At 36.3% G+C, this 11,222-nt stretch overlaps 1 protein-coding gene across 1 annotated transcript; it reads right to left on the bottom strand.

Annotated features, from left to right (window-relative positions):
* Positions 1-4,404: 4,404 nt before the first annotated feature.
* Positions 4,405-5,262, bottom strand: LOC136275408 (uncharacterized). Its single transcript, XM_066084411.1, has one exon. It carries the CDS (start codon positions 5,260-5,262, stop codon positions 4,405-4,407), a length of 858 nt encoding a protein of 285 aa, XP_065940483.1.
* Between the last annotated feature and the right edge of the window lie 5,960 nt (positions 5,263-11,222).

The raw sequence follows: 11,222 nt of genomic DNA, 5'->3' as shown, positions 1-11,222 counted from the left end.
GATAGACTTGTCATATTACATAAATTATTATTTATAATTACGTAGAGAAAAACTAGAAAACATATCTAGTAAATAAATACGCTTTGATCTATTTGTTCATAAACTAAAACACAGTTCGAGCATGAACTTTTAACTGTGGTTATGTTCGTGATTTTATAATTTGCAAGAGAGCTTGTCCTTAAACCACATCGCTTACCTGGGCGATAATGTGTAACAAAGACCCATGCATATTTCTAACTAGATGTATTTAATTATTTGCAAACTATTTATATTGTCTAACAATAGTGTCTAGCAATAGCTTAATTAATTATTAGCATTATGGATTCCAAAACTGAATTATTTTCATGCTTCTTAATACCTTTATCCCGAACAAATGCAATAAAAAAGGGATGTTATTCTCTAGCTATAGATATTCTCATAATAACATGTTTGGTAAAGCTAATAACTGAGATACCATTTAAAAGCTCTATCCAAATAAATTCTTTTCAATACAGGGCTGTCAATTTAACTCGTAGAAACAAGTCGATTAATCGGAGGCTTAATCGAGAACTCGTTGATTTAATTGAACTGTACGTCTTTTTTAAATAAATTAATGTTAACGTCACATTCACCTTACATTTAACTCATAAAATATAAGTATGCATAATTGCATTACATGATTATAAGTTTGTAACATTTTCTTTTTTAAACAATTGACATTGACAGCAACACTTTTACACCCCTGCGAATGTGTTCGGAATGTTTTCTTTATCGTTGCTAAGTATGAAATAAATCTAGAGGTGCTCGAATGAAAGTTCACGAGACTTCACCGAGATTTGTTCAGTTCATGTGAAATTTCGAGCGGAAGTATAAGTGTTTGGATAATATTCTCAAAATACGTAAGTACTGGTCGTTTTTCATATTATATTCTACTTTGATTATGTTAAAACATCAACATCTTTTAAGATGTATGTCTTATTTCACCATCTAGCGGTTTTTATAAATTAAACGATGATATTCAGAACAGAGTTATCGTTCGTGTTCAACCACGTGTAGAGTAGTTGATTTTATTAAAGCAACCCAATGTTTATATTAATAAACATTGGGTTGCTTTAATAAAATCATAGCCATGTTTGATGCTTGTGGTGTGCAATACCATTTAAAAAAAAAGATGAATGTTTTGCATAGAAACTTAGTATATAGAGCCATTTTCAAGGAACATTGTGCATAAAACAGTATAGTCTGTTTCACTATTGATGTTATTACTAGGTCAGGCGCGGATCGAAAATTAATTCTTAGAGGGGATCTCTACTACGCATGTTAATTTTCGCAACAGCTGAACAAAACTTTTTTTGTATTGTCACATTTATTTCTAGAACACATTTTATCCATCAATTAATGAAGATAAAGTTTAAAATCAATAAACATCTAGAATTTATATTCGACTACAAGTACCTAAATTCTCTAAAATAGACTATAAACACGAGGCACGATTTTACTGCGAAACTGAAAGGGTCAAATAAAACCACGCGGTCTAGAATTTAAATGACAATAACATTCGCAGGGGTGTTTTATATGAACTGTATCCATAATCCATGTCAACTATGAGTTGATAAACACTACCTACCGTATCCAGTTAAATGGAGTACCCTATATGTAATATTTTGCCAAAAAGTTCAAATGGTATTTTGTTCATAAATTATCAGAAATAAAAATCCTAGCAATATGCACACCTCTGATACATGTACAATTTATCTGCAAAAGAACAACTTCTTATCTTAAAAACTGTAATTGGAGTTATCCGTACAATGAGGGTGTACTATATGGCATATTTTGCCGAAAAATGAGTAATTTCAAAAGCTGGTATTTTTTTTTTTTTTTTTTATAAATTATCAGAAATCAAAATCCTAGCAATATGCACACCTCTAATATATATATGTACAATTAATCTGCAGAAGAACAAGTTCCTATCTTGAAAACTGTAGGGGGACTTATCCGAAAACTGAGGCTACCCTTTTGGCAGCCAACCGCCCGCCTACCCGCTATTTTCACCATTTCAATAACCGGATTTTTCCGTTGGAAAACCCGGTTAAAAATAAATTGAAAAGAATTTTATCTTAATATTCCTTAGAAAATACCCTTAATCTTGTGACGCTTACATAGCATTCGACTACATTTCATAGAAAGCAAATCAAATGTGTTTTGTTCCGTGTTAGGTCATTGTTCCGTGCCCATTCCGCAATTTAAGAAACTTGGACACGATTTGACTTTCAGAACAGAGAATAATCAAATTAGAAATTATCTGAAGTCGAACATCTATTATAAAGAGATCTGCTATGACCTTTACATTGACTTGGATCAAAGTCAATGTATATCATTAACCAATAAACTCTGTTTATGTAAAGAATGAGCCAAATTTGTCTCCGTGAAGAGTATTATGATCCTAAAGAGGGTTTTTGTGTGATTCAATATGACATTGAGCCTTGACCTGAAATTTCATTCAAGATCACTGCAAACCCTTTGGCCATGGGCAGTCTTTGAGTGAAATATGAGTCAGATTGGACCAAGGGGAGAGAAGATAATAATGCTCCGAACAAGGATTTTTCATACAATTCTGCTATGACTTGTATGATCCGTACAGTGAAGGTAACCTTTTACCATCTTTGCTAGTGATAGAAATATACCTGTCAACGCTTGCATCTTCAAAAATTTTAATGATTTTTTAAAGAAAAGACATAAGTGTAAATTGTTAAAAAATCCACTTTTGGACTCTCATAGATTACTACGCATGATAATATATTGACATACTACTCATGCGTCTTTCGCACACAGATACACTTCCAAGTCCGTATAATGCATGCCGAAAAGGGATAATGCAAGACCGCGATTACAACGCGGACAACTTACAGGAAAAATAAGTGCGTATATATCGGCCTTAATTTCATGTATTAATACTCAAAAGATTATACAAATAAGGTAGAATATTCCATTTACAGAAGTATATTTTATAATAAGACATATTAATGATAATCATACAAAATTAGTGTTTTAATCTACTTTCAGTTCAATAACACTATACACGCATGGTTTTCGACCGATTATCAAAAGTTTAACTAGAGGTACTGTGAGCAAGCTCACAATTGATACCCCCCGCTAAGAAAAAATCATAACTCGTATTTTTTCTATTATAGAAAATATTGGATGAATCTATTTCACCGTCCATTTTTTATAAATAACAACTGCTCTATTTTTTTGAAACTGTTAATGCTAATATGAGTACACAAATAATATCTATTCTTTAAATTGCATTTTAGTTCAAGTTGTCTGTTAATGCACGAGGACATTTGCATCCTTATGTTAACAGACATGACTCGTATCAAACAAAATTCCACATGTCAAGCAGCCATTTAATATATAAACATTTTGGATTATTGGTATACTGAGCCCAATTTTTTTAAAACAATGACATTGAACTTCCTCAATTGACCTTGGGTCAAGGTCATGACACACCCTCAGGTTATAAGCAATCTTAATGTGAATTAAGAACTACCAAGGTTTCTCCATAAGAAAGATATGGACCAGACACGAATTTAGCACTCTTTCTGCCAGTGACCTTGACCTTGCCCAAATGACGTTGGTCAAGGTCATGACACACCCTTAGGTCATAAGGAATCTTTGTGTGAAGTAAGAACTTCCAATGTTTTTCCATTAAAAAGATATGGACCGGACACGAAATTTGCTTTTTTTTCTGCCAGTGACCATGACCTTGCCCAAATGACCTTAGGTAAAGGTCATGACACACCCTAAGGTCATAAGGAATCTTTGTGTGAAGTAAAAACGTTCAATGTTTTTCCATTAAAAATATATGGACCAGACACGAATTTTGCACTTTTTCTTCCAGTGACCTTGACCAAAAGACCTTGGTCAAGGTCATGACACACCCTTAGGTCATAAGGAATCTTTGTGTGAAGTAAGGTCTTCCAATGTTTTTCCATTAAAAAGATATGGACCGGACACGAATTTTGCACTTTTTCTGCCAGTGACCTTGACCTTGGGTCAAGGTCATAACACACCCTTAGGTCATAAGCAATCTTTGTGTGAAGTGAGAACTTCCAATGTTTCTCTGTAGGAAAGATATGGACCGGACACGAATTGAACAGACAGACGGACGGACAAGGTGATTCCTATATAATCACCAGATATACACAATGCTTCAATTTCGCATGGGAGCCATGTTACTTGATGCTTTCGTAATTTGACACTGAAGAATCCAGCGAGACGGATTTTGTCATCACGCATTATGTATAGAGTCGCTCCATTTGCTGACGGACCCATCAGTGATAATCCACAAATGGTCAACTCTCCTTGGAAGGTAGATTTCTTTGGAGTCTTTAAGTTGTCATTGGGCTGTGTTAAAGTTCTCAATCAGCTCTTCTGACCACTTGATTTTGTCCCTTGACTGAAGGCCACTGACGGCACTTTCGAGAGGTGCACAGCTTGGTAGGACGCGGGATAACATCTTGTAGGCCCCAATAAATGAGCGCAAGCCATGGACAGTGTCTGGAAGTTTGCATGTGGATAGGACTGAGACTTTGTGAGGCTTGCAGAAAGACGCCCCTGTGTCCAAATCCATCCTAACATGGTCGTTGAGCGTGGGCAAATGATTGTTTTTCCTGCCGATAACGTAAGTCCACAATCATTGAGGGCTATCATTACACTGATCCAGTTTTGTAAAAGTTCCTCTGGGGTGTTTCCTCCGCAGTTTAAATCATCTGCTAACTTCGAAACAAATCCCGCCTGAAGATGGTCTCCTAAGACCTTGCACACGAGTTCTTCTAAGGCGGTTTCTGAGCCTGGCATCCCAATTGCACACCGGGTGTAAACACGTACACCTTTATAAGGGGTAACAATGCCGCAATAACGCATTGATTCTCTGGCCAATGGGATCTGATAGAATGCACTTGTTAAGTCTGTCACTATAAGATATTTCCACTGACTAATGGTGCGTAGGGTAGAGTCAGGCATTAGGAATGGTTGGGGTTTTGAATAGCGCCCAGCGTCTTCGAAGGCAGTAACCAGTCGATGTCCACCATTTGGTTTAGAAACCAGAAAGGACGGATTTAGGTATTCCACAGTAATGTTTATTTCTTCTGGTTTTCTCAGGACTCCAAGGGCCTCTAATTCATTGCACTTGTCTTGCAGAATATGTAGTTTGTCTTTGAAATATTGTGGGAGGCGACCCCTTCTCTGAGGGGGTTGTGTAGGTCCCATGTTAATCTTCATGTTAAATGTTCCCACCTTACCGTTATAACCACTGAAGTGAGGGTCGAATAGAGAGTCGTGTGTCAGAAGGGCTCTTTGGAACTGTTGTTGAGTATCGAGGTTAAGAATTTGGTCCTGATTGATTTTAACAGAGTCGGAATGACAGTGTTTGCAATTGCACCCTTGTAATGTTTTTGTTGGTTGTGACAAAGCGCAGATTTTGGTAAATCATCGGTGATGTTTTTGATGCAAGTATAGTAGGAAGAATTTGACAGAAGTGTTCATTTTTCTTGAGTTGTTTAGGTTCTTCTGTATTGTTCACAATGCATGTTTTTCCATCCACTACATCTATTATTTCAGGTTTAGGCCACATATTGTGTGCGTAGCGGGATTCAGTACGAGGTTCAACAGCTGCAGTGCCTTCCGCTGGGATGTGTTACGGTACATCTAGCTCAAGGTGTGATCCTGGCCACACTGTAGTGGACGGTGACTTCTGAACATAAGCATGAGCCCGTCGATTGTGGTGCTGTTGGTGTCTGTCATGGGTGTAATAGTAAATTACATGGGAGTCCCCAATCATTATTTCATGGAGTGCTGGACGGATACTGATATCATTAGCAGAGAGAAATGGAATACCTGCGAGAAAGTCAACATCAAGGTCTAGCTCGGCTCATAAATGTTTTGTCTTCTTGTGGTAAAAATTTGCAAGTGCCCAGGAAGTGATCATGACGAGGTCGTCCAGCTTGTCTGCACAATGGGCATATCTTGTTGTTTTAGGTGCGAAAGTTTTGATGCCTCTGTGTTGTGGTAGGTGGTTTGTTTAGTTTTTAAACGCTGTTCGAAGGACCTTGGCATCATTGTTTATACGACTTTCATCAAGTAGGCTGTCTAGAGCTTGAGATATTTCGGGTTTTAAGCTGGCTAGCGTTTTGGATCTTAGCTCAGGACCATACCTTTGTTTCACCAGGGCAGCTAAGTCCTTGTTCAGTAGGCGGAGCCCTGTTAATGTGATGAGGTTCTCGAGGGAGGGGGATAACTTTTCATCTGCTTCCGGAAGTGCACCCATGTGACTTATACCTCCTCCACGTTGGAGTAGGTTGTTCTCAATGAAGCTGGTCAGTTTTTGAAATAAGTCTTCTGGTCGTTCTCCCGGTTCTAAGTGGATGTTATCCAAGTCTAAGAAATGTGCGCCAGTTGACTGGAACCCAAAGTGAGTACGTATTGCTTGCCAAATAGATTCAATAGATGTAGAGTTCTTTACAATAGTACCATAGTGGAGGTAATGGGACAGTAGTTAGCAATTTGCCCAAGCATAAGTTCCAGATGTGCTACTTTTTGTGCGGCTGTTCTTCGTGAATTTTCTGGTACGTCTTGCGCATCATATTGCAAAGTTAGAATCCAGAGACAGAGTATACTGCAAGTTCTGCTTCCATGCTTCGAAAGTTGTGATTGTCTCGTTTTTCGTCAACGACCACTGTTTTGGAGCGCGATTGCCGGCCATTTTTTGCTGTGACCGTTGCCAATGAAAATGGTATTACGTGAAGACGTACCCAAACCGGTTTGGGAGGAGACATGGATGTAATTCCTTGTCGCTGCCTACACGCCAATAACAAGAGAAGACTCCGAATCAGACCGAATACACCTTTTAATGAAAATGGCTAATAATAATCTTTCAGAACAGGAGAGCTTTTTAGATGACCATCGGTCATTGTTAGCTCGTACATAATAATAGTCGTAACATTACATAATGGCGAAGAAAAGAAAGGTAAATTTTGCATAGCAAAGCTTTGGATAATCATGTATATGGCATAGTATAGATGAAGCCCATGTTATACAAGAATGGCATAATATTTACAGTTGAAAATCAGAAAATTATTTTCCTTTGGAATGCCTCTAAACATGATCAATTGCAAGCGTTAATTTTCTATAAGGGGTGAGGCTTCGGAAGGATTTCGCCAGAATTCAAGAATTGCTGGCCATTTTCCCCAAGTGCACTTGTGTCCCTTTTTACGGCTACTGCTTCGCAATCGACAAAGGAGAAAATGGTTAAAACCCTTGATATAAGAGATCCTTGGTTCACTTCCAAAAACCCAGAGAGACCAAATAATAAGTATCACAAGTATGACAGACTCCTGAGTGTAAGAAAATTACGACGATCTGGACTCTGAGAGACTGGTCTACAAGAGGACAGGAGACATTACCCTCTCACCTTCATCTATACTGATCTGGAATCAATAGGTTTAGATATAGGTTTTTAGAAATTAAGTTAGATGTCGAATCATCTGAGAATCGAGGGTATGAACAATATTATACTCATTAACCCGATAAAATGAAAAATTTCATCATATCAGAAATCAGCAAATCCGAGCCAGTTATTCGTGTAGTGTTGCCACTTTAGCCCTTGGCATTGGTTATACTTTTTAAATGACCCACCAGCATTGAAAAGAACTTACAAGATACTGGACGAGATGGACCACCAGCGGATGCAACTTTGTATGTTAGTTAGACAGATGTACGGTTCAACAGGCTTGGCATGCAAAACTCAATGCGCCAATATTGCATTAGTATAGATGTATGTTTGCTTTTGCAATTGCCACAGCATTTCGATTACAAGTACGAAGAGGGAATCAAAAAATGTAAATGTTGTGATGTGTGTGAAATTCTCTGCTGTTTCTCTGACTGAACTGATGCAATGATATTCAAGTGATATTAGATTACCACTTAATCTTTATGTATGTACAAATTACAGTGCTGCTTGCCTTAATAACCTTATTTCATCCTTTTCTTTCATGTCTCAGAGATGCAAATATTCATGTAACAAATTAAAGATTTTACAGGGTTTTAAAGTTAAATGGTAATATAAATTTTAGTTTCAGATTAAAGTTAACATCATCAGAAGTTACACAAGAGGCCAATCGATTACAATGATCTTTACTGATTTCAGTATTCAAGATTAATGTTCAGCCATCTTCTTAAGCGCTCAACTACATGTATTTTGAATGGATGGGAATGAAATTCTGAAGGTATAGATGAGAATGGATTTTTCCTGAAACCACAGTAATAATTCATCTTGCTGTTGTCAATGACACTAAATGGGTCTATTCAACCTAGTATTGAACAAGAATTGTCACATCTTCTAAATTGTCTTTTGTACTGTGTTTTCGACTGCGAATACTGCGGTAGTCCGAGATATAATGCAAATTATCGTATTAACGAATTCATGTCAGTTAAAATGCATTACTTTTTTATATAGAAAGAACTGTATCGATGATTGGTTTCATATCTATTTAGAACAAAAGTTGTAATTGAATTGAACCTACTATTTTCCGTGTGATTTGATCTCTGGCTAAAATGTTCGCGGCGATCGGCTAGGGTGTTCGAGAATGGAAACAATTTAACAATACATATAATTTATTAAAAATTTGAGCTGATAATTTAAAAAACAAGAGATGTTCGTGAAATACTTATGTCCCTTACCTTTATGACCCTTGCAAAAAAGAAAAGAACGGAAACAGCAAAATATTGGAATTTTTAACGTCCAATGGGCATAACTCTGTAAAAAAAACTGCTCGATCACACCCAAAATCGAACTTGACCTAGATATTTTCATGATAAATATGTATACCAAATTTCATTTCAGTATGTGCAACCTGTGCGAAAAAATAAAATAAACGGAAACTGCGAAAAATTGCTTTGTCAGAGTGGACCAGTTGAAATATTTAAAGCACCGAAGCAAATACTCTGCCATCAGGTTTGTTTGGATTTTTGGAGTGCTTGAGATCCACTATGATAAATCTGTTTACCGAATTTCAGTATGTGCAACTTTTGCGAAAAAAATGAACGGAAACTGTTGGTTGACCATTCGACAACAGCAAAGCAATATGCTCTCCTTTCCTCGAAGGGGGGGGGGGGGGCAAAAAAATGGTCATTTTACTACATTCTATAAATGATGCAGCGAAGATCAACGGCAATTGTCAATTACAAAAAATTCTACGAAAATCTTAATTCGCGTACTTTCGTGCCATTAAAAAGAAAGAGTTGGACTTCGTGCGATATGTGTGCTTCTTTTTCCCGGAACTCAAATCGTCGGATGCGTGGAAGGAAAGAATTGTGATCAAATATCAACGAGTGTCTGAGGAGAAATAACAAACGTGCGGAAAAAGACAGCGTTTCTACGTCTATTATCCTCCCAGAGACCGACCCCCTGTGCCCAAGTGAAGTTTTCAATTTCACTAACTAAAGGATTCCAGGACTCAGTGTCAATAGAACTTGTAACGATTTGTTAACATTTCAAGTGATTGTTATAAAGGTGTCAGCAAAACTTCTTGTTTTTAATTCATTTACGCCATAAATACATGTAGTTTGTGTTCATGATGACTAATGTTATGTATTGTTTACTCTTTGGTGATTTCAAAACATATATTCAAATGCTAAAAATTACGACTAATCTAGGGGCTAGACTATAAAAGGTATCCCCGTATCTATACTACTATATTAAAATAAATAGACTCAACTTTTTGGGCTATAATACCGAGAAATCGGAAGAGTGTTGTCTTTTGTTTTATATATTCTAAACACAGTTATCTATACTACGATTACCAATTTGTTTTTATTTTTTCTCAATCAAGCTTCACTATAATTAAATTTCAACGAAAATCCCTTTAAAAATTCCTGAAATCATCTGGATTTTTTGGATTTAACAATCTTGCGCATGCGCATTACATTCACGCTAAATCACGGGAGGCTCTTTAGTTTATGTTTCTTTTATATCACATTTGTATGGATTAACTCGGAAACGATAATACAAATGCGTGTAAATTTTCTTTGGAAATTTGCTATATATATATATATATATATATATATATATATATATATATATATATATATATATATATATATATATATATATTCTGTTTATCAAAGAGATAACTCTAACTCAGTGCCAAATACCAAGAGTAGCAAATGTCAACAGGGTTTGTAATGAATAATTTGACTGTTATTTTCAATTTAGTTTCATTAATTTTCTTCAAAATCGTTTATAAGCGATTCTGCAATTTTCTGCTACATTACGGGTATTTGGGAGGCATTTTAACTATGGTGAACCTGTCTCGAGACACAATTTGATTATTCTAAAGAAGCAGAATGTAGTGATTTAATTTAAAGCATTATTGTACGCTTAAAGCTTGGTTATCTATTACCCTCAGCGTTAACCGCTTCGCGTCGGTTGACATTGGTTTCCTCGGGGTGTCATGTTCTACTGTTACCCTCCCAAACAGGCACTATTTCTAAAGTGTCTATGTAACTATTTCGTAAATGTCCGATATCATATGCAATGTCAACCCGTGCCCGCACGGGTCTAAGTCTAGTTAGATATTAAGATTTCTCATTTCACGTGGTCAGAGAGAGAGAGAGAGAGAGAGAGAGATTATATACTTGTTTCGTATTTATGATCTTTTACAGACTTTTTCCTAACACTCGGAAAATGAAGCTAAATGAATGAATGAATGCTACACTCACGTGAAGTTCGAGACTCGATATTTTTACATGTTAACTTAACGTGGTTGGTATTACAGTTGCAAAGAAAATCTGAGACAAAAAAGTGCAGATATCAGTAGTAAATTGTCTGAAACATTTAATGGTTCTAATTACATGTATTTTAACAGAATCTGTGAAAAAAGGGTTAGTCAGTCCAAAACTATCACAATATTTTGTGCGCCGCAAATTGCAACTTCTTAAATTAAATGGATCTGTTGTACATGTAGTTTAGCTCCCAGATCGTACATCAAAGTTTTTATCAGACCTGCAGCTAACGCCGATTCCCATATGCATATGTACGTTTGCCGTTGTAAAATATTCAGGCAAGAAAAATCAGCATAAAAACGTCATATTAACGCTCAATCAATTTTTCAGTCCAGGATTCACTTTATTGAACTAAGAACACGCAATCTTTTTTTTTTTTTTTGTTTTTTTTTGTTTTTTTT

Source organism: Magallana gigas, chromosome 5, assembly GCF_963853765.1.
Source record: "Magallana gigas chromosome 5, xbMagGiga1.1, whole genome shotgun sequence".
Taxonomy (NCBI): domain Eukaryota; kingdom Metazoa; phylum Mollusca; class Bivalvia; order Ostreida; family Ostreidae; genus Magallana; species Magallana gigas.
This window is presented reverse-complemented; position numbering and strand designations above follow the sequence as displayed.